This window comes from Oppia nitens, unplaced genomic scaffold (assembly GCF_028296485.1).
Source record: "Oppia nitens isolate AA-2021 unplaced genomic scaffold, nextdenovo-longstitch-racon4-pilon3 scaffold1_pilon_pilon_pilon, whole genome shotgun sequence".
Taxonomy (NCBI): domain Eukaryota; kingdom Metazoa; phylum Arthropoda; class Arachnida; order Sarcoptiformes; family Oppiidae; genus Oppia; species Oppia nitens.
In genome coordinates this window covers 5,872,739-5,896,376 of record NW_026533199.1, presented here as the reverse complement: position 1 = coordinate 5,896,376, position 23,638 = coordinate 5,872,739, and the positions used below count along the sequence as shown (strand labels likewise).

At 31.9% G+C, this 23,638-nt stretch overlaps 8 protein-coding genes across 10 annotated transcripts; 4 read left to right on the top strand and 4 right to left on the bottom strand.

The window, feature by feature from the left end:
- Nucleotides 1-881: 881 nt before the first annotated feature.
- Nucleotides 882-3,428, bottom strand: LOC128951810 (transcriptional adapter 2-beta-like). Of its 2 annotated transcripts, XM_054297085.1 has the most exons (6): nt 3,286-3,428; nt 3,143-3,231; nt 3,028-3,087; nt 2,059-2,943; nt 1,685-1,996; nt 882-1,213 (listed from the first exon to the last, which is right to left on the bottom strand). In XM_054297085.1, exons 1-6 carry the CDS (start codon nt 3,290-3,292, stop codon nt 1,091-1,093), a joined length of 1,476 nt encoding a protein of 491 aa, XP_054153060.1. In that variant the 5' UTR covers nt 3,293-3,428; the 3' UTR covers nt 882-1,090. The 2 variants fall into 2 exon arrangements, with proteins under 2 accessions (XP_054153060.1, XP_054153062.1); XM_054297087.1 differs by lacking the exon at nt 882-1,213 and having other exon boundaries at nt 1,755-2,003.
- A 156-nt stretch (nt 3,429-3,584) lies between these two features.
- LOC128951814 (28S ribosomal protein S10, mitochondrial-like) lies at nt 3,585-4,518 on the bottom strand. The gene is made up of 3 exons (XM_054297092.1): nt 4,143-4,518; nt 3,937-4,094; nt 3,585-3,870 (listed from the first exon to the last, which is right to left on the bottom strand). Exons 1-3 carry the CDS (start codon nt 4,266-4,268, stop codon nt 3,603-3,605), a joined length of 552 nt encoding a protein of 183 aa, XP_054153067.1. The 5' UTR covers nt 4,269-4,518; the 3' UTR covers nt 3,585-3,602.
- Nucleotides 4,519-4,587: 69 nt separating this feature from the next.
- Nucleotides 4,588-6,326, top strand: LOC128951811 (snRNA-activating protein complex subunit 3-like). The gene is made up of 3 exons (XM_054297088.1): nt 4,588-5,131; nt 5,262-5,589; nt 5,655-6,326. The coding sequence occupies exons 1-3, from the start codon at nt 4,717-4,719 to the stop codon at nt 6,076-6,078; spliced, it is 1,167 nt and encodes a 388-aa protein (XP_054153063.1). The 5' UTR covers nt 4,588-4,716; the 3' UTR covers nt 6,079-6,326.
- A 1,871-nt stretch (nt 6,327-8,197) lies between these two features.
- On the bottom strand, nt 8,198-10,932 carry LOC128951808 (lateral signaling target protein 2 homolog). Its single transcript, XM_054297083.1, has 7 exons — nt 10,608-10,932; nt 10,458-10,552; nt 9,940-10,138; nt 9,521-9,853; nt 9,088-9,446; nt 8,941-9,018; nt 8,198-8,869 (listed from the first exon to the last, which is right to left on the bottom strand). Exons 1-7 carry the CDS (start codon nt 10,802-10,804, stop codon nt 8,289-8,291), a joined length of 1,842 nt encoding a protein of 613 aa, XP_054153058.1. The 5' UTR covers nt 10,805-10,932; the 3' UTR covers nt 8,198-8,288.
- A 98-nt stretch (nt 10,933-11,030) lies between these two features.
- On the top strand, nt 11,031-12,388 carry LOC128966393 (mRNA cap guanine-N7 methyltransferase-like; the record flags this gene model as incomplete). Its single annotated transcript, XM_054313242.1, has 3 exons — nt 11,031-11,326; nt 11,383-11,502; nt 11,574-12,388. Coding segments are annotated over exons 1-3 (1,083 nt in total), but the record flags the coding sequence as incomplete, so codon positions are not given.
- A 278-nt stretch (nt 12,389-12,666) lies between these two features.
- LOC128951812 (60S ribosomal protein L7a-like) lies at nt 12,667-13,878 on the top strand. 2 transcript variants are annotated; one of them, XM_054297090.1, is made up of 5 exons: nt 12,667-12,750; nt 12,812-12,938; nt 12,999-13,151; nt 13,208-13,348; nt 13,407-13,878. In XM_054297090.1, exons 1-5 carry the CDS (start codon nt 12,742-12,744, stop codon nt 13,811-13,813), a joined length of 837 nt encoding a protein of 278 aa, XP_054153065.1. In that variant the 5' UTR covers nt 12,667-12,741; the 3' UTR covers nt 13,814-13,878. The 2 variants fall into 2 exon arrangements, with proteins under 2 accessions (XP_054153065.1, XP_054153064.1); XM_054297089.1 differs by lacking the exon at nt 12,667-12,750 and having other exon boundaries at nt 12,800-12,938.
- A 7-nt stretch (nt 13,879-13,885) lies between these two features.
- LOC128951809 (terminal nucleotidyltransferase 4B-like) lies at nt 13,886-16,389 on the top strand. Its single transcript, XM_054297084.1, has 4 exons — nt 13,886-15,137; nt 15,200-15,397; nt 15,462-15,908; nt 15,976-16,389. Exons 1-4 carry the CDS (start codon nt 14,364-14,366, stop codon nt 16,273-16,275), a joined length of 1,719 nt encoding a protein of 572 aa, XP_054153059.1. The 5' UTR covers nt 13,886-14,363; the 3' UTR covers nt 16,276-16,389.
- Nucleotides 16,390-16,862: 473 nt separating this feature from the next.
- On the bottom strand, nt 16,863-23,626 carry LOC128951806 (endoribonuclease Dicer-like). Its single transcript, XM_054297082.1, has 8 exons — nt 23,512-23,626; nt 23,281-23,445; nt 18,996-23,203; nt 18,723-18,920; nt 18,475-18,661; nt 17,388-18,378; nt 17,245-17,320; nt 16,863-17,181 (listed from the first exon to the last, which is right to left on the bottom strand). The coding sequence occupies exons 2-8, from the start codon at nt 23,404-23,406 to the stop codon at nt 17,028-17,030; spliced, it is 5,940 nt and encodes a 1,979-aa protein (XP_054153057.1). The 5' UTR covers nt 23,407-23,445; nt 23,512-23,626; the 3' UTR covers nt 16,863-17,027.
- Nucleotides 23,627-23,638: the final 12 nt, after the last annotated feature.

Sequence of the window (23,638 nt, the reverse complement as noted above, 5' to 3'; positions counted from 1 at the left end):
ACTCAGATAATCTTACGAAGAATCTTAGGCTAAACAAAATATTATACAACAATTATAAAATAGTCTAATTATTTGTGTAACCAATGAAAACTATAAATATTTTTATATTGCTTTACTTAATCATTTGAATTATATTTCAGTTTTATTATTTAGCTAACTGTAAGATAAGAATTAAGTATTTATATTAAGAATTTTTGCTTTAAATTTAAGAGAAATCTTAAGCTAAACAAGATATTACTTGAATCAACTCTAACTGTAAATTAAGTTATTTCTGAGAAACAAAAATTTCAATTCTAATATTTACATCAAATTAAATACAATAGACTTAAGATTTACGTAATATTATTTATAAATTATACAATAATAAGAAATTATATATATTTATATATTTGGCTAATTTAGTTATTTAAATAAATTAATCAAACTTAAAATTATTAATTAATTTTATTATTTTTAAATTATAATATAATTATTTTGTATATATATATATAAGCAATGACAAATTTCAATCATTGTATCGGATAAATAATTATATAATATATGGCAATATTTATATACAAATAAAAAATGTAAATATAATTTATCATATCATATATCACAAGACCCGCCATAGCATACCATTTAATGTACTATTTTATAAAATATGTTCAAAATCTGTATTCATATCATATTCGCATCAAACCTATATATATATTAATGTATATTAATGCCCAATACATTGACAATAATAGTCGTCCTTATAGTTAAAAAATTTATTTATTCCTAAAAATAAACAATTTAGATATAGATGTGATTAAAATTTACAATAATTATATATAAACCTTAAATATAAATATATATATAATTAGTGGACGACATTAAACCCATTAATATTTATAGAAATATTATTCTCTATAAATTTTGCTTAATTACTACTCTTTCTAATACAGGAAATGTCAATAATATCAAAATAAGTCTTACAATAGTAGAAATACATTAATATAATAATCATTCAATAATATTATCGCACTAATAAACGTACGGATAATACTTAAATATAACTTAAATAATAAAATCTAAAAATAATATAAATAGTGATAGAAAAGTGCTTTCAAATTGTGGACGCAATCCAACCGCTCTTAACCATAAAGTTGTGAATCTTTTTATACAAAGACTTATCGATGCCTTCATTACACTTATTTGAAGTGTTTGTCGTTCCTCTTTGATTGTGATCCTATAAAATATTATAAATTATATTAAATTATAAAATAATACATAATATCTATAATATATGATATGTATAATTACGGTACGGATACTAATTTTAAAACCTCAATAATAGCTATATTGTTAATAATTAAAGAAATAATTGATTTAATTGATTGTTATATCCGTTAAGTATATATTGGCATCCTTTGTGAAATTAGAGCAACAAAACTAAATATTTCCGATTTAAGTGATTTCAATCTAAAACCTAATGTTTCAGATTTATGTAATTAATGAGTCATTAAGTCTTAAATTCAATATTCAAATGTATATGTATTTGTATAAACAATTAGTAATTCAAGAATAATAGAAATAATAATAATAATAATAATAATAATTACACTAATACTGTATTAATATATAATTACAGTGAATATGGTATTCAATTGGAAATGACTAAAATAACTTAATTTACAAAATACTAAATATCAATACAAACCTTAAGAATGAGTGTTTTCAAAGTGATGTATTGAGAGGGTCTTAAGCGAACAGAAGAACATAATTTCTTCTCTCTATCTGATAGAAGACGACATCCCGGAAGAGAAGTAATATCAAAGTCATTGTTAAGTTTATTAACGGCTTTTTGAGTTAATTCTGACGACACTTTTGTGCCTTTTTTTGTGGTTTGAGAAGTGCTTGAGCTTTGATCTCTTGTTGCTTCTAAACCTGTTTTGGTGGCCATTGATGACAATTTGGTGGCCATTAGTCGTTTGTGAACTGCGGAGCCAATACTTGCGTCTGTATTTGGTATCTGAAAACTATATGATATAATTAATTCTGATATTGAGTACAAACCACAGATCTAATGCCTACCGATTTCTTTTTGTTTTCCTTTCTCTTCTGGCGTTTATTCCTCGCAGTCTCGAAGGCACTCACTTCACTCATWCGTTTCAAACCATTCTTTCGATATCTAATCAGTTCTTTTAACTTTTGTTTTAATTCCTTTTCTCTCTGAATGTTTTGCGTTAATTCTCGGCTCTCTTCTAATGATTGAAACCTAATAAATGGTTTATATTTGTCATCAAAAGGACTCTTCACAGGAGATTCACAATCAATGGAAGAACATTGTTTTGGTGTCTTCTTATTAATACCATTTGAACTCTTTTGAGGTGTCGATTGATTTTGATCTTTAAATGCATTATGACTTTTAAAGAAATGGCTGACTAGACCGTACTCTCTGGCCATGCCTTTCCTTTCAAACCTTTCTTTAAGTCTCTTTTGATACATTGAAATGTGTGCTAATTTTAGACTAATCTCGAGTTCGTCGTCTTCATTGTTGTTCATCGAAAGAGTCGATATTAATGACTCGCATTCATTGTCGTATTCTCTCTCGAAATCATCCCTTTTAGGCAAATATCCCAACGAATCTTCGTCCTGACGATTCACTTCAGTGATGGCTGGAAGTGGTGTCGTTAAACCAGGAGATAGAGGTCCATCATTAGGACACGTGTGGTCTCGCATTGAAAACGTATTGTTGTTCACTTGAGACCAAACAGCTCTTCCAATGTTTCCCAAGACATAGTATTGACAGTAATGCTCTTTGGCTTCATCGGCGGTTACATCCTTTAGACCTATACTGTCGGCAATGGCTAACCAGTTGCCGAAACCGTACTGTTCGATGGCCTCCAAGAGTGAGATCTCATCCAAAGCCCTCCATTTGTGTTGATTTGTGGTAAATATAGGAAAAGTTCCGCAATCCTAAACACAATACATAATGCAATTAACAAACGATCCCTACATTCGTGTCAATCAATCAGCCATTTGTTAACTCATTTGACTCACTATTAGTTGATATGAGTGTCGACTCCGATGACTACCGATTTCGGCGCCACAAGAAAAACACTATAAGATAACCAAAATATATCAATCAAATAGTCTTAACACATATTATACATACCTGAAGACAGAGATCAAAGTCGAGACATTCATTGCATTTGACACGAATATCATTGATGTCTTCATCACAATAATTGCAGTGATATTTGCCTATAAATGCCAAACAATTAAATAACAATTAAAGACATGTCTTGACTAACATACCGGCCATTCCTATGCATCACTCGATGCCATCCATTGCCGACTAATTGGTGTCCAAAACGACTCAAATCTTCAAAAATCAAACACTTTTTCTTTGCYTTTACTTCTCTGCCATTGTTTTGAAGTGATATTAAAGGGACCGTTCAATCATTGAAAACTTAGTACAGTATTACTTTAGAGTAAAACTTTTTGACAATAAATGGCAAACAATTTATTCTATATATTAATTCAATACAATAATTATGACAATTATTAAAGTAATTAATTGTATTTATTCACTAAAAAAGACTAATGATTCCCATCTTTGACTTTATTGTATATCAAAGACTTGATGTGTCAGTTGTGGCCAATTGTTGGCTGATATGTTGCGGCACTGTCTCAATGGCTGTCCGATACACCATTAGTGCCACTCCTTCGGGAAGATTTCGTTCAATATATTCAATTAAAGTATCGGCTGTCGATGCGGTCAAGTGTTTGAATTCAATATTTCGGAAATAAGTCCTAAACTCGTACTGAACCCGATATTTCTTCTTAACGAATGCCGCTCTCAATAGAGTTCTTCGTTTAATTGCACGAAATGGTTCCCAACTATTAAAGTAAAAAATATAAGTCAATGAATCATTAATTTGAAATAATTTTAAGATTCATTCATACGATCGGTTGACAGTTAATCCCAAACAATTGGCACTCATTTTGACAAATGTTTCATAACTGTTGAGCACTTCCCGATCGGCACATCGGACCTCAATCTCTATAGTCTTATACAATTTGTCCACTTCTGGTGATGATTCTCGTGCCACCACTTCTTGTGACTGCATTTCAAATAATGTTAAATAAGTTCATAAATACTCAGATTTTACCGATTGATTAGCATTTGAATTAAAAGATGTCCGACAAAAGTGCCGATTAATGGAGAGACCAGTCGGTGATAATAATGTCAAAGAATTCAAGTGATGACGAAATACAAGAGATTTATACAAATTCATGACTTTAAAGATTAATTCACTTAAAAATCAATGAACTTATTGTACAAAACAATACTTAGTTATAAATTACATATCAAATCATAACTGACTGATAAATACTGAAAAAATTGACTTAAAATGACATTAATTGCAATCAAATGTATTAGTTATTAAATGTAATGCTTTGACAAAACAATATATAGTTTACAATACAATCAATTAATTAGTTAATTATAGATATAATTGAAACAAATGTTTGTTAAATTTAATGAAGTGTTTGTTTAACACATTTTCAATACAATTAGTAATTCAATTAAAAAGCAATATATTTGTCGTAATTTGTTTTTATTCAATCATTTGTTTGTCACTAAAAAAAGTTTAAAAAATTGTAGAAATTATTAGATTAACTGTTGGATGAAATTAAAGGTATTATCATTAGAGGTGATCATTAAAGACACTGTTGAAGACAATGGAGAGAATCCATAGACCGGACAGTAGGCCATGGATTTTGGCCGGAAGTGTCAAAATTAATGAATTGATCGAAACGTGGGCTCAAAATCAAGTCATGTCTGAATTAAATATCAATGAACACAATCTCAAGGATTTTGTTAAAAGTGAGCTTCAAATCGATGACCAAATGATGATACTCTTGGAGAAAGACTCAGATGTATCTAATCTCGATTGTGAAGGCGATGATGAAGAGCTTTATGTGGCCTACGAGAAGACTTTTGAAGTGCCATCAAATGTCAACTTAGAAACATTACGTCTTCAGAAGCAACACATCGAGAGGTATGCCATCGACCGCTGCTATCGGACAGCATGTCTTCAGTCATTGCGATATCGCAATCAACTGATTAGAGTCGATAAGAATACACATTCAGATGGTATGTCTAACCATATAATATCATTGTTTATACGCAAAACAATAGAAGAATTATAATATTTTTAACATCAGTTGTGACAACCAATTAGTTTATGTAATAGTAATTATGATTTGTTGTTACATTCAAACAGTTGATTCAATCACTTCCATTGAAAGACCGATTGCTATTATAACTGTTCAATTGTATCGACCGATCCGTTTCAGTACACACTTTGGTAATACTCATCGCTATTCATTTGTTTGTGATCAAGAACTGGAAGTACTATCATCTCAATGGTTGACTGAATTGCGCGACACATTAACCTGTGTTTCAGATATTTCAAATGCCAGTGACTGTAGTCTTAATCCAAAGGTAGCACTGACTCAAACGGCAGCCGATGTTTACAAATCCGGTCTCTTCTTTATTAACAATACTTTCTATAATGATATGAGAAATCGATTCAATAGGGATTATAGCGAGTAATGAATCAATTAATTATTAAAATTATTTTAGTTTAATAGTATAATGAAATGTTATCTTAAAGACCAATTATAGAGTGGGCGAAGAATCAGGAGAGAGGTATCGGCACGTTTGAGAAGAAGCTTATGGAAGAAACAAAATTGAGTGATTTAGAGATCCAATTGGGTTATCCATACCTATACCAACATCAGGGCGATTGTGAACACATTCTAGTCTTTAGTGATATTCGTCTATTAAAGCCGTGCGTCGATAGCATGGATCCAAAGGATTACCCGAAGATAGTGAGCACAAATCGTCGAACACAAGTACGGTGTGGTATCTGTAATCTAAATACTGCCAAATGGATTACTTTTGATAATCAGCGACTTCCAGAAAATCCATTCTTTTTCTGTGAGACCTGTTTCTACTCATTCAACTACGACAACAACGACATGAAAGTTAATCCTTTCAAAGCTTATCCATATCTCGATAAGTCAGCACTACTTTAACTTGAAAACCATTGCAATCATTAAACCGGTTAGACGTTAAATATTGCATAAAAACACTTTTCCATTATTAGTAACAAATAAGTATATTAATACCAAACGTAATATTTAAATAACTAATTTTTATTACATTTAAATCTTTTGAAAATTAAACTCAATTTTTATAATACAGTATAAAATACCGGTAGTATTTCGTTGACTTTACGATTCAATTACCGGTATACAATTGTTACGGTAATTACCGGTAATAATAATAATACGGTAAATGTTAGGATGAGTAATGACTAAATCTAATATAAACCTTATATTACCGTATAGACCCGCATATAGCCCCCCCTGACGGTTTTTTAAAATTTTAAAATCAAAATTTGGTAGGGGGCTATTTTTCACATATAGCCCCCCTACTGGGGCTATATGTGAAGTCGTGGGGGAAGGAACGATTGGGGAAAGGGTTATATATATAAGATCGGTCTAATAAATAAAAAAATATGTAATGATGTGTAATAAGCTATGATTGTTATACGGATTATGTATTAAATAAATAAAATAAAACATTTATTAATCAAATAATTTTAAATATTTATAAATCAAATAATTTTAAATAATATAGAAAAAAATATTTTTAAATGTATTGCATAAATTATTAATAATGAAAAAAATATGAATTATCGGGAAATTATTTATTACAAGTATTGTACGGTAAGTATCAGTTAATAATACCGATTTCTGAACTTAAAACAAATTCTTGAAATGTTGGCCGTAATGACCGGTCTGTTGGCGTTTATAAAATCGTTGACTTGAGGACCGGCTTCTGTAGAAGATCGGCAAATGCTGATTGACGGACACGACTAACAATAAGATCATGGCGTCACGAAAGCTGTTTTGTTTCTCAAACGGTTATCCGGGTAGTTAACAAGAACTAAATCCATGGCTATTAATAAATAAATAACGATGTCATCGATTTGATTGGTGTCAGCAATTGACGTGCCATCGATCTGATTTGTGGCATCATTTTACGAGTCAGCCATCTTATTGATGTCTTCATATGGCGGGCCATCGATCTGATAGATATTTGACGGGTCATCGATCTGTATGATTGCTTCATTTGACGGGCCGGCGGGCTGTTCAGCCAATTCAATTGTTTGATTGGGATTTTCAGTGGCCACCTGTCGATCTTCAATTTCTTTAGCTATCCGTGCTTGTTCCAACAAAAATATCAGTGGTGAACAGGGAACTCATTAATCGAAAACTTGAAGCGCTCACAGAGAACTGATCCACAAATGGCCAAATGTAATAATTAATAACCCCGCACCACATCCATAATCACATTTTATAACCAGTGATGAGATAATGTTGACAATTGTGGGAATTGATGTGTTCAGCACTTACGACATAATTCGAAGATGAATCAAAGTATTTGATTTGTTCAGTCATTGCTCACGTGAAGTGGTAATAACTTTGATGACAACAACAATGGAGTGCCTGAATGTATAACAGGAAAAGGAATCGTTTCTATAGTCATACATATAGTAATGCAGTCATACATGAGGTCATACATAGTTACGTAGGCATACAGTCGTGTAGTCATACAGTCATACAGTCATACAGTCATACATAGTGATGATGTCATACATAGTCATGTAGTCATACAGTCATACAGTCATACAGTCATTTAGTCATACATATATATCGGTCATAACATAAATAATGTTAACAACATTTATTAAACAAAGCATTTAAATACACTATAATAGCATTGAATTGAAAAATAATTAAAATTTACAGTTTATTATAATTAATAGTTTTAGTTTAGACACTGTCAATAGATGGCATGAGGGGGTATATACACATTCAAAAAAAACTACAATATTTTCGATAGTGGGGCTATTTGTGATTTTATTCAAATCAACTATTTTTCACTTATTGCCCACTTTCCACATATAGCCCCATATGGCCATGGGGGGCTATTTGCGGGTTTATACGGTAAGTTAGTATTTATAATAATATTACGATAAGTTTTACGCATTTGTTGATAATTTGTTTATAACAATCTGTCATTTACTATAAAATTTTTATATATTTAATAATTAATAAAAATAATTTTTTTGTTTCTTTTTACGGTATAAGTATATATTGAAATAATAAAAATTACTGTATATAACAATGAAAACTGTTAAGATTTCTTACATATCTTTGACTAATTGTAATTAAGATTATGTTTGAGTCGGAATTTGAACAGACATTTGTTGGTGACATCGATCGCAAACCCGAACCGGTTTAACGTATCCATAGCGTAGTAAAGGAGTGAAATTATTGGAACAATTATGACAATAGATTTGTCCACAGTTTCTGCAGTGATGGCGTCTCCTAATAATTGTAAATTGAGAGCAACATTGGGTGCAAACCGACACGAGTTCGTCGGGAACCCAAATAGGAGGCAAAAGATATTGTTGTGACTCTTCTCCCAATTGAGGAGTTGTTTGTGTCATATCGTCGGATATAATACTTTCAGTTTGAGGCGAGTAATCATCACTTAATTGACTCATCAATGAGTTTTCATTTGTGAAAGTAGTAGATCTCGATATATGACCATTTAATTCGTCATTAGAGTTCAAAGTTTGAAGAGTTGTTTCATCACTATTGTTAATATCAGTTAATTTGAGATATTCTTTTGCTTCAACAGCTTCTTCAACACTTATATCGTCTTCATCTGGCGATCGGTTTAAGTCAAACACATTTCGCAATATATTTCTCAAATCACTCGCATAATTGGATTGTAACTGATCAGCAATTCCTATATAAAAATAAAACAGTTATGAAACTTAAATTAACGTAATTTCATTAATATTATACTATTAACTATACCTGAAATTGTGACAAAAAGTTTGTGTAATAATAATCTAGTTTGGGTCGGAATGTACTGTGAATTTTTAGCATCAATTGCTGTCAAAATAAATTAACAAAATTGACATTATTTATAATATTAAAATAAATTAAACACAAAAGTAATACCTAAAGCAATTTCGAATGAGTCCTCAGATGTTGTCGTTGTTGTGGTTGACTCGACTGAAGTGACACTTAAATTATCTTCAAAATTATCAATCGTTTGCTTATTAGATCGCGATTTTATGCAAGTGGTTAAAGACAGTGTTGATATAGATTTTGCCTTATTATTGATATTAAGGAATACATGTTGAGTCCGATTCTCAGGAACGGAATTACTTCGTTTCCTTTGAATGGTAATGTTTTGAAGAGATATTTCATCGCAATTATTGGAAATAAGATTTTCTTCGTTAATTAAAAGCTTCTCCAAGACATCGATTTCAATTCGACGTAAAACAAGCAAAAGATCGCGTATTTTCAGAAGTAAACTTTAAATTAAAATAAAATTTAATTACCGGTAAGTATTAAATTAAAAATAATCAATTAATCGACTATTTAGTACTTATGAAATGGTTTAAAAAGGTTTGATAACTGATCTTTAGACTTCTTGCAAATAGCAGATCCATTGCCAATAAGCAATCCGTTAACAATAGCAAGCCTTGGGATAGCAATCATAGCCTTTGGTTGACAATCATCGATGTCATCCTGTGATATGAGGCGTCTTTGAAGTGCAGACCTAAGTGTTTCACTGAACAAAACAATTACTTCTTGTTGTTTTTCAATTTCATCTGCACTTTTGATTGGTAACATTGACTTCACGTATTCGTATTCAAATGTTGCAAATAATTGATCAAATTGTTCCAGTTTTACAACCATTCCATAAGATATATTACCTCTACATAAATAATCAAATTATTATTATATTCATTCAATTTACTACAAGTTATTATAAATGCTTTACAATAATTGAATATACGGTACCTCTCATCCAAATCATCACAACAATGCCTTAAATCAAGTCTTAATTGATCCAAAGCAGTAGTCAATGATTTAGCCATTGGTCTGAGTAAAGCTGATTCGCTTTCGTGGTTCATTATATTAGATCCGGCGGCCAAACATTCGGCTCCAAACCAAATCTGACCATTTAGAGATTCGGCTCCTTCTCCGGTTAATAAGTCATCTATAAATTTCATCACATAATAAAGTAATTGTTTTTAAATTATAGTCACAATGTATATAATGCTAATTATAACAATTATTACATAAATAAATTTGTTATTATTTACAAAAATTATTTAGTTATTGATATTTTCAAAAATACTGTAATAATTATAATACATTTAAAATTAAATTATATCCCAAATCTTATTAAAACAAATGAAATAATATGACCACAGTTTAGCTTAATTTAACACAAACTGGTGGTCAAACAGTTGCATATATTGATAATTATTGTCATAATTGTGGTGATAATTGTGGTGATAATTGTTGTGCAATACCTGGGAATTTGCAGCGATAGTCTCTTGGAGTGCGTACACAATGCCATTCATCCATTAGTTTAAAGATATATGTTATCACTTTGTCTTGAGCCGTCCTAATCACCAATAGATCAAACCATGTTATATCATATTAATTGTAATCAAATATACCTCAATTGGTTCACCAAATGAGTACATCTGATGGGATCTTTTCGACCATCAAAAGAGTCCAATTGCTGTGCGATGTGATTGAGTTGTTGGTCGGCGTAATAAAAGTCAACAATTGTTGAGTTCAAGTGACACATCCGTTGGACACCTGATGTCTGCGACAACATCCGCGACACAAACCAATTGCGAATCGACAACATTGTCACCAATTGGTCACTTAATCCAAGCAAATGTCGACCAAATGTCAACTCAATTGTCTGTCATTTGCGTCATTTGTGACACACTTTAAGTGTTGACTCTGTTTTGAATCAATTATTGCAAAACACTATACAATTCAACCATTGCTTAGTATTGCACTCATTAATAGACTCACTGTAACACTCAATACAATTGATTAATACTCTGTAATACAGTTAACACTTATTATTGAGACAACAGTGAACTATATTGAGAGCATTGACTGCATTAACACAACATTCAAAACAATTATTGATTGAATTTATTGTTTATATTATTATTATTATTATTATATGAATAGTCACAAACATTTGGTCCATAATTACCATCAATAAGTATGGCTCAACTCAATTGTGAGGTACCATTGGGTCAGACAGTGGCCAAACATTACAATCTTTTAGAGGAAAAAGGAAAGGATGCCCGCAAAGACAGTCGTATTTACCACTTAAGAAACTTTAACAATTGGATCAAATCGGTGACCATTGGTTAGTATAATATAAGTTGTTTTAATATTGTTTTAATAATTGTTATTTTATTTTAGCTGATATTATACAGAAAATTAGAAATGAACGTCAATTCAATGTCTTAGACATTGGTTGTGGTAAAGGAGGTGATCTTTTGAAGTATAAAAAGGCTAATATAACTCATATAGTGTGTGCAGGTCTGACATACTCTACATATAGACTAAAATGTTTAACTTATTTGATAACGAGTTTATTTAAATGTTTGTAGACATCGCTGAAACATCAGTTAAACAATGCGAAGAAAGATATAATCAAATGAAAGACAGTTCCGGCAATCGTAACAATAATAACAACATATTTACGGCTGAGTTCATAACGGCTGACTGTACTCGGGAACAGTTGCGACCAAAATACAAGAATCAAGAGATTGAGTTTGATTTGGTTTCCATTCAATTCTCATTTCACTATTGCTTTGAAAGTCTGTCTCAAGCGAGACAAATGATACAGAATGTTAGCGATAATTTAAGACCCGGAGGAATGTTTATCGGAACAACCCCTGACTCACAAGAAATCATCAAAAGGTTACGTAAAAGTGAATCAAATATGTTTGGGAATAGTGTTTATTCAATTAAATTTGAAGATTCATATAATGATTCTAATGTTAAAATACCTACATTTGGTGCTAAATATGACTTCCATTTGGAAGGAGTGGTCGATTGTCCTGAATTTCTCGTTTATTTTCCCATATTTATTGATATTTGCCGAGAATATGGTCTGAAATTAGTTTACCGAAAAAATTTTGACGAAATATTCAATGAAAACAAAGAGAAAAGAGAAAGCAAACAATTAATGAATTTTATGGCTGCATTGGAGGTCTACTCCAAAGATAATAGCAATTCATTAGTTGGTGATAAAGACGACTATAATTATGCTGAACAACAATTAAACAGCAATTCAGACCAATTTAATAAACAATTGGGAACTCTATCACAATCTGAATGGGACGTCATTTTAGTTTATATTGCATTTTGTTTTCAAAAATTACCGACAAATGATATACAAATTACAGATAATGAACACAAAAATAAAAAACTTAAAAATGATTCATAATTTACATTATATCTGTATATAAATTAAATTTTATAGATATTATATTTATATACAATTTCATATAAAATTTTCAAATATATTACATTACTGTATGAGTTTATATACAATTTTAATTAAATTATAATAAAAATGAAATTAAGTTTGAATTAAATGAACGAAATATAGTACTAATTTAAATGTAATCTTTAATACTTGTATGTAATGTAAGTGTTATGTACTGTATATATGAACAATAGGTGTCTCTATAGTCAACACTATATTCAAAACGTGTATTGTTTTGAAACTTCCTTTTCCTGAAATCTATTGACTATAAAGTGATTGCAGTCATGAAAAAGGTTTGAAATTAAGATTAAATAACAATTAGTTTAATGATTGTTTGAAAATATGAATAAAAAGATAACAAAGAAAGTCCGCGTCCGCAAAGTGGCGCCGTTGCCCACAGCTGTGGCCGCAAAGACTGCAAAGGACACTAAGAAAACAGTGGACCCATTGATCCAAAAGAAGCCGAAGAACTTTGGCATCGGTTTGTTGATTGTTTAACACAAATGTCGTTTGATTTGTTAATCTTTAAATGTCTTAAAAGGTGGTGACATCCAACCGAAGCGTGATTTGACACGATTTTTCCGTTGGCCGCGATATATACGCGTTCAGAGACAGAGAGCTATTCTCTTGCAAAGACTGAAGATTCCGCCGACGATTAATCAGTTTAGAAGTGGTTTTCTCGATCGACAAACAGGTATTTCAGATAATTAAATGTAAAAGATTACTAACAATTGTTAACTATAATATCAGCCACTCAACTGTTCCGTCTTTTGGACAAATATCGTCCCGAATCTAAAAAAGCTAAAAAAGATCGTCTGAAGAAAGAGGCGGAAAACAAAGCGGCCGGTAAAGAGTCGGCACCTTCTAAGAGACCGCCAGTTCTCCGATTCGGTATTTTTTTCAATTAAATTTAAAAATTTAGTTTGGATTACCTTTAAATTCATAATAGGTGTGAATACAATCACAACACTTGTTGAGAAAAAGAAGGCACAATTGGTTGCCATCGCTGCTGATGTCGAGCCAATAGAGTTAGTATTGCATTTGCCATCACTTTGTCGAAAAATGGGAGTTCCGTATTGTGTAGTTCGTGGCGGTCGATCACGTCTCGGACACGTTACTCGAAGGAAGGGAACAACTGCAGTGGCCTTCACTAATGTTAATCCCGAAGATAAAGTGAGTCTTACAAAACTGGTAGAAGTGGTCAAAACCAACTTTAATGATCGCTTTGATGAGATCCGTCGTCAATGGGGTGGCGGTATATTGGGTGCAAAGTCACGCGCGAAGATATCAAAGCTGGAAAAGGCTAAGCAAAGAGAGTTGGGACAACTGCAGAGTGCCGGCGGACCAATTGTTTAATACATAATTGATTTAAAAAAATATGTTTTGATTATTATTTGATCCAATAATAAATTCTTGATTATGAAAATATTTTTGTATTTGAATTATTGTTATGTCTTTTGATGACCACATTGTTGAACGTTATGTATGTTAAACACGTGATATGTTTGCCATTGGAATGTAATGTAATGTATGTATAGTTGTATTGAATATAACATTCAATGACTGAATCTCTTGATATTTGTTACCAAATAAGTCGTGAAGAAGTGATTCACAGATTGTTTTTAATTGTATTGATATTAAGTGACCATTGAATTGATTTTTGACGACCATTTGATCCAATTGTTTAACCGAAGACAGTCTTTTCTTTTGGATAATTTTATTCATTTTATAAGCATTTTAAGATATTGTTGTTTTGAAGATATATTAATACATTTGATCTCAATTTTGGTCACTATTTAACATTTACCGAATAATATTGTTATTAATTGTTTGATTATCACAATTAATATTTTTAATTTAATTAATAAACATTAAAGTAACCGATTTAAGTAATTATTGACCAAAAATGATGGACCCGAGTATTGGTTGGTTTCAAGACGAGCACAAAGGGCCGGCACTCGACCTCTGGAAGGATATATGGCATCAATCGAATCCAACGGCCGAAAGACAGCCAGACTTTATTCCCTTCGGTGATGAGCCCAATGATGGCAATACTGTAGTTAAAGTGTCGACAAACCAAACTAATGTCATCAATGGAAAAACTAATTCAAACGTTAGCCACAATTCAGTGACCAATTCGGTGGCCAACGGCACGCAAATACAAGTAAAACGTGTTCGCCGTGAAAATCCGGCCTCGACTTACAATTTGAATGATAATCAACAGTTAATTGCAAAATATTTGGGAACGCCTTGGCGTCGACTTCGGCAACATTACGAACCAGGAATTATTGGTTTGCATCAAGAAATTGAAGACTTTTATAATTACATGAAACCAACGGCTTGTGAACACCAAATGAGAGAAGATGTGGTTAAACGTATCACTAAAGTGGTGACTGATGTATGGCCTCAAGCAAAAGTTGACTACTTTGGCTCTTTCAGAACTGGTCTTTATTTACCAACCAGTGATATAGATATGGTTGTCGTCGGAAAGTGGGAGTCAATACCATTGTTTACATTAGAGAAGAAGTTATTAGAGTCAGGAATTGTTGACGAAACGACTATTAAAGTTCTGGACAAAGCTTCGGTTCCTATTATTAAATTAACTGATCTAAAGACTAATGTTAGGGTCGATATTAGTTTTAATACATCAAATGGCATCAAAAGTGCTAAACTTATTAAAGTAATAATTATTTCTTACACTTAAACTAATTGATTAAAATTAATTATAATTCTTTTTTAAAGCATTTTAAAAAGCAATTTCCAAATCTCCCAAAATTGGTATTAGTTTTGAAACAGTTTTTGCTTCAAAGAGATCTGAAAGAAGTGTTTACCGGTGGAATCAGTTCTTATTCATTGATTTTAATGGTTATAAGTTTTATTCAATTGCATCCCAGGAATGACGCTCAAAACCTGAAGGCCAACTTAGGAGTGCTTTTATTGGTATTTATTAATATAATTTTAAAAACAATCAAATTATTAGTCTATTTTTTATTTTAAATTTAAGGAATTTTTTGAACTTTACGGCCGATGTTTTAACTATTATCGCGTCGGTATTCGTATCAAAGATGGCGGCTCTTATGTCGCCAAAAGTGATATTCAGAAGCAAATGGATCCGGATTACAGACCTTCTATATTATGTATTGAAGATCCTTTGAACCCGAGTAATGATATTGGAAAGAGTTCTTATGGCGCTATAATGGTTAAACACGCCTTTGAATACGCTTTCGATGTCTTACACCAAGCGGTGGGACCTTTGAGTGCAACAGTCGATCAAAACCAAAGCATTTTAGGTCGCATTATAAGAGTTACCGATGAAGTGGTTGACTATCGCGAAGAGATTAGTAGAAGGTTTACATTACCAAAGAAGAACTCAATTACTTCTTTACATTCTGACGATCACTCGACCTCCTCGTCTCAATGTTCCGATTCTTCAGAAGAATATAGCGATAATGTATTAATTTAATTGTTTATAATTTTATGAATTATTACTAATACTGTATATTGATTTGATTGTATAGGAAACAGAAAGTCAATCAATGCATCGCCAAAATAGCACAAACTCTTCTCGAAATTCCCCAACAAATATTCAAAGAAGTTATTACAATAACAACAACAACAACAACAAGAGTCATACGTATTCAAACCAAATGAGTGGTAATCAGTTTCGCAGTTCTAATAATAATAATAATAAACCACAAAATTTTCAACAAAACCGAAATCACAATACATATCCTCACAATAGATATCCTAATAGTAATAGAATTTTAAGTCAAAACACGCGGAAAAAGTTTTCAAGTAATCGAAAGGACGCCAATTAATAATTGATTGTCAATTGAGTTTTAGTCTAATTTTTTTAATTATTCCATTATTACAAGCAATATATTGCTTTAATTCAAAATTTCTGTATATATAAACTATATATATATACTGTATTTGACACTAATGTTAATCATAATAAATGCATTCAATATACAGTAATATACCCTACATGTAATACTAATCAGTCAACAAAAAATACATTTTTATCTTATTTTAATTGTTTTTATATTACCGGTAATTTACATAACAGTATATATTCATTTAAATTTATATATTAATCGTATTGATGTTTCGTGGATATGTAAAGCGTGTATTATCATAAAATAATACTGTATTTGTCATTATTTATAGTTTGTAATTAATTTAATAGAAATTGCAATTATTGTATAATAAGTGATGATTGATGGGTATCTTTATAGAAAAAATATACTATTAATACCTAAAATCATGTTATGCTTATTGTTGCGCAAAACTATAGTGAGAGAATTGTGCTAAACGGTAGTTACAATTTAAAACAATATTATTATTATTCATTTATTAAAAACATGAAAAAATACAATATATATATATTTATTGATATAAACTGGAGAATAACTATTAAATGTAATGTAAAAAATGCTTTAAAAGGCTCCCATGGCTTTAATTACACAATTATTACTATCGAGTGAAATGGTGTAACCAATGGGACGGTTTTTTTTAAATAATAAATTAATTAAATTGTTATGAAAATCACAGTCAATTATATTTAAGATTAGTTAAAACGCCTGTTTTTTAAGGCTCTCAACGCTCTCTTAGCGGCCGTACATTTGGCGATACGTTTGTTACGTCCTATTCCGTAGAACTTTCCGAAGTCAAACACTTCAACACAAACACGTATTTTACGACCCGATATCAGCTCAGGTTTACTATAAAATAATAGCAATTAATATAATATTACATTTTTGTTATCAATAAAAATCATTTCAAACCCAAATTTGGCATTTTGTGGCTCCATTTCCAACAATTCCCTTATTGGCGATTTAGGCACATGTGAACTAAAGTAAACTATATTTTCAATGAAAATAAAATATTAGTCAATTAAACAGTTTTAGTAAACATATTAACTACAAACCAATTTCAGGTTTCATCATCTTATAGTAAACCTTCCAAACGGCATCCAATGACATCCCACTGTCCAAGTATATGGCGCCGGCAACGGACTCAAAGATATCACCCAATGCTTTGGGAACTTCAATATCTTCTGCATTTTCAGATTCGCCTTCAGCTATGAAAAGATTGAAATCATTATTTCTCTCGTCATTGTTCTTGAATTTATCGACAAAAGCCATCACAACTCGAAACAAATCAAATGACAACATTTTCAGATGTTTGTAAAACTTGTATTTAACAGATAATGAAGCAAAAAATGTGTTATTAACGAGAGCTGATCTCAAGTCAGTCAGTGTTCCCGGGGAGTGACCGGCGGGGTCTTCATATAAATATCGTGTTATCAAATAGTCGAGAACAGCGTCGCCTAAAAACTCCAATCGTTGATAACAATCTGTCACTTGATTTTCATAATATGAATTATGAGTAAACGCCTGAACCAGATATGCCTTATCTTTGAATTCATAGCCCAATTTACGTTCAAATTTGTCTAATTTTTGGCCCAAATACAAGTCATTCAATTGCTTTCTAACAGTTTGCAAGTTATCGACTTCGCTAAGGCTTTCGTCAAATGGTGTAAGAAGTGGTGACTTAGGTGTTGGCAGCCAATGCCAAATAGGATCATTCAAATCTATGTCATCATCTTCATCATTGCGCATCACTTTCAGATCCAACCATTTCATAAATAGAAGAGCACCTCTTGGACCACTAGAGATCAGATAAGCACCAATCAATGCTTCGACACAATCGGCGATACTTTTATCAGGAATTGAATGTTGAGTCAATAAGTTGTAAGGAATTGTTATATTTTGAGATTTATTTGATTGTAATTTCAATTGATCTCTAATTTGTTGTTCATTCAAATTGTTTAATCCTTTAATCTTTCCGATGTCATAAACAGCTGATTCGTTGTCAGCATTTGATTCAATTAATGCTTTTTCAAGTCCTTCAGGAATCTGATTTTGAAAATTAATATCGTATACATATTATATATATACCCTATATATCAATATTGAATTATATTATTATAATTTAATATCATTAGGACTTACAGCATAACAGGGTGGACACCAATTATCGTTTGGTTCAAATTTGGTAGCCATCATGAACTGGCCGATCCCTATTTTAGTTCCCAATCGATACAAATTTAAATTACTTATTTGACGACTTCGTAGATAAGAAAGACGACCCTCATGTATACCGGGACAGACACAGTAAAGAAAAGCAGTGACTGCATACCTAAACATTAATTATAACAATAATTGGTTGATTTATACAACAAAAAATTAAAATCATTTACTTTAAGAAAGAATCGCCAACTGTTTCCAATCTTTCGAGATTAATGCCATCGCTTGCATTAGACATTGTAAGTGCCTGTAATATAAGTGAAGGACTGGGACCTACTTTATCGGTGTCTGACTTTAAAGGATCGAAATTCTCTATAAAGGGCTTTTCCGGCGGTTCATTCAAATCACGGTTAGGCAACAAATCTCCAAAACTATTAATAAAGTAAAGCAATAATTAATTAAAATAAAATAATATAACAGTAAATTGAATTTAATTGTCGACAAACCTGACTGAATCAATATTAGTCTTGACATCTTTATCTCCGCCAAGTTTATCATTATTATTAATATTCAATTCATTAAAGTTATCGAATGTTTTATGACATTCATCACCAGTTTCTTCGTCAGATAAATCAAAATCCTGATCCATAAATAAGTCATTCCTTTCATCCATTAAATAATCATTAAAAAGTTGAGCCAATTCTGAAAGACTTTCATTTTCTTGTGATAAATCATCACTTTTTATATTCGAATTATATGTCATTTCCTTAATTTCTGTCAGCTTTTCTTCTTCATTGCAAATATTTTTATATAATTTAAGAAATTGTTTTTCATTGTCATCTTTGTGTTGCATAACATTGTTATCACATTCAGTGAGCAATTCATATCTTAAGATATCAGCAATTTTAGTTTTATCATTTTTATTATGACAATTGAAACCAATTTGTTTATTATTACTGTTTGAAACACATTCTTTATTATCAAATTCTTCGTCGTCATCACTATATATATCATCCAAATCAGAGAAGCCATCACAGCTATCAAAGTCTTCGACAGGAAAATTGGCCAAATCTTTAGTTAGACTCGCAATGTTAAGATGATGTGTACTCGATATGATATCAACTGCTGGTGCATCACAACCACCAATTGGAAACACAGTTGTTGGCTCATCAATAACCCATTCCCGATTGGAAATTGCATTGTTTTGTGACAAACCATTAATAACAGAAGGGGATCCAACCCGTACAGGCAAAAGTTGTTGACTACTATCATCAATATTTGTCAATTCTCTTATCTGAACACCACTTTGAAGACTGGATGTGGTATCAAATTGCCAATTGTTTGTGAATGCTGTCGAACGCAATCCATTTGGACCGCCAATTATGTTAACCGGTATATCAGACATCCAATTATTATCTATAAATTCGTCTTCTATGTCATCATCGAAATCATCAGAAATAATATAACTGTTTGGATCAAATGTATCAATAAGAAAGTCTTGTTCATTATTTTGCTCGTTGTTCATCAATAAAGTATTACTATTATCTTCAACAGACAAGTTTTCAGTAGAAAAATCCCAAACTTCTTGAATAGGTTCAGTTAATTGCTGTAATTGAGACAATTGTTTAGATTCGATGTCATTTATCTCACAATTTTGTTCATTGGTTATCATTGTCCATCCAAAATCAAGTGAAGGCCAAGACATATCAGGAGTGGGCTCAACGATACCAACACCGGTTTGTTTAGCAATAAGAGTTCTAAGCTGTTCTGCGACTAGAAATGAATTGAGTCTAAATAGAAGACATGGCAGACACACAGCCTTTCTCCATAAAGAAGCGGGAAATGGATGGACATCACAGAGTTCTGGTATAAGAATTTGTTTTTGTTGCAGATTTTCTCGTTTTTCTTTCTTAGTTTTTGCAGTACTCGATGGAAGTGAAACACCTCTTCGGTTTACATAACGAGGAGTCAATAGGTTGAGTCTCGCAGATGTATGATCAACATCAAGAAGTGGTTGAGTGTTGTTCAGTATTTCTATATTATATTTACCTAAATAATACTTTTCAAAAGTTTCGTAGCCATCATCAGGAAATGGACTCTTGGGGTTCAAATTAGTGCATATCTCTGCCACATAAAAGAAAAATTGCGGCTTATCTTTGCGATACCATGGGATCACAACCGCATCTTTGTATTTATTGCCATCAAATTCAAAATTCATACGCTTTTCAATCGATTGACTATCTGGTGGTAAGTCTTTATATCTTTTGATAGATGAAACAAATTCCCAATCAATATCTTTATGACCAGAGTTTGAAATTGTATTAATCGGAACAACAATTGGGTTAGAATTTGCTTTTTCTGAATCAAAATAAAGCGGGTATTTAATTAAACGAAGGACATCACAAAATGTAAAGTTATGAAAAATTAGAAGATCTTCATATTGTTGTGTCGATAGATAAATATCGTCACGAATGGGAACAAATTTGATCGTCACTTCACCGGAACGCGTAAAGACTGGAAAATCACATATCATTGGAACCTTATTTGTAGTCAAAATTCCAAAATTTCTGGAAGTGTCGGCCGGATCTGTGATTTGACGACCTCTTGTGTTTTGTTCTTCAGGTATGGGTTGAGTCAATTTCATTGCAAACTCATACAAATAACACCTGACATGAGACTCAATCTGACAGTTCTTCAGCACATTGGCTACCAATTTGGTATAGTATTGTCTTCTTTTAGCAGTTCCCGGTGCTTTTACTTTATTCGCTTTGTCCCCTTCAACTTCAGGTGGTTCTAATCCAAGTTCTTTTACAAAATCAATGGCTTCTTTGCCAACCGGATAAAAATTATCATCCAGTTCTTTCATTTTATGAAGAATTTCACAGGCTTTAAGAGCAACCGCTTTCTTAGCTGTTCTTTTATTAGGCATAACAACACTTATTATTTCATTTCTTATCTGAGAATTTATGGGAAGTCGTAATCGACAAACATATTGACCACTCGATTGCTCTTCAATTCTGTATTGAGGCGTAAGTTTTGTGAAGGAATCCGATGGAAGCTTAAGACAATATCTATTGATATTAGCGATCGCAGAATTAAGTGTAACTCTGGCAGAACCCTCCACTTTGTTAGGCATATATGGCTCCAGAAGCTGATCGTCAAAGCTTTCGTCAACTTCTGCTTCAGAAGGAGTAACTCTATTATGACAACACTTATTGAGAATATCTTCCGTTTCTCTGTATTTGTTTAATCTATCAATCATTTTGTCATAAGTATTGCTCTTTTCGACAAATATAATATATTTAGCTAACTCTGCTCTCGCTCTGCCTTTGCTTTGGATATACTCTGTGAATGTCTTCGGCAGATCATATCTAATGACAAAATTACAACGAGGAATATCAAGACCTTCTTCGAGTACCGAAGTGGCCACTAAAACATTAGATTCATGCAAACGAAACTTTTTCAGTGTCTCTTCTTGTTTTTTACTTGTCATTAATGAAAGAGCATTTCCTCCGATACCGACTCTATTTCCGTGACCTAAAACATAATCCACTTTTAGATGAGAATATTCACTCGACTCTGATTTAACCAACTCTTGGAGCCAAAGACAAAGAACTCGAGCAACAGATCTTCGTTCAGTAAAAATAATACAACAAAGATGTGTATTATTTATAATATTTGATTGAGATTTAAGCAATTCAGACAATTTCAAGAGTTTGGGTGATGTATATTGCAATAGCTTTTCATTTGGTGTTAAACCACTTAATAATTGACTTAATTGAACCTCAATTACGTTTAGAGCCGTCAGTACGGCTGATATAAAGGCGGTGTAATGAGATTTAGACGATCGGCACATCTCAACCGTATCACAGAGTTCTCGTATATAGAGCTGAGACACCTTCTGTGCGCACCAAACACCCATTGTTGTCAACACATATAAAGTGTCTTTAATTGATTTGCATAATGTCTTAACACTCACCACATTCTTCTGCAATGCTAGTGCTTCATAATCAATGTCCTCCAAGAAAGCAATACAAGAATCGGCAATTAATTTAAGAATATGTATATTCTTCGATATATTCATATTAAACGGTAAATATTCTATTATCTCTTCAAATGGTTTGGTGGCGTACTTATTGATTGTCCGCAAATCAGATGCTGTCTCACATGTACTTCTCGTTGTTTTTTCCAATTCAGTGATCATTTTGTCGATCTTATCGGGTGAGGCATGACTTAAGATAAGACTAGCAGACAATCCTAAAATGCGCGGCTGTTTGTCGACTGGACACGTGTCAAACATTCGCATGATTTCTCTGTACGGAGAATTTCCAACGGATCGATGGACTTCATCTATAACTAAGAGATTAACTTTCGATAAACTGATAAATCCTTTTTGTAATATTGATCGAAAAATTTCTCCAATCATTACAAATACATCGTATTTTTCTAACTCTTGAACCCATTCTTCTTTAGTCCATTCGTCATAAGCACTGCCCGAATATTGACCGACTCTAAGATCTGTGTGGGTCTTAATAACTGAGGCCTGTTGTGACACCAGAGGAATCAGTGGCACTAAGAAGAAGGTACGTTTGCCATCACTGACACATTGCCACGACATGTGTCTAATAAGCATTACTGCTATGAATGTCTTTCCTCCGCCGGTATTCAGACATACGATTGTATTACGAGTTTTGCACACTTCGTATAACTCAACCTATTATTGATAGCACAGCCGACAAAGTTATTAATTACTTGAAATCAATTGAAACAATCAAACAATTGAGACAATACCTGATAAGGTCGGGCCATAAAATCTTTGGTATCAATCATCTCATTAGCCCTCATATGGCGTCTTGAGATGTGACCCATTGGTGGCATTGTATTGGCTGTGGTCTGACTTTGATTGGCACCAATCATTAGGGACTAAACTAATGATAATTACATCTAATTTGAAAACTAATAAATATAGACAAAGACAGATAAATCAATTAAAGTGATAATCAATAGTTTATTATTGCTTACAATTAAACACATTGTCTGCAAATATGTGATCAAATGAGACAATTATAGCTCAATATTACATTACATTATGTATTATACAGTACTGTACTGTCTATTGCTTTACTATTAATACTGTATTATATTGTTA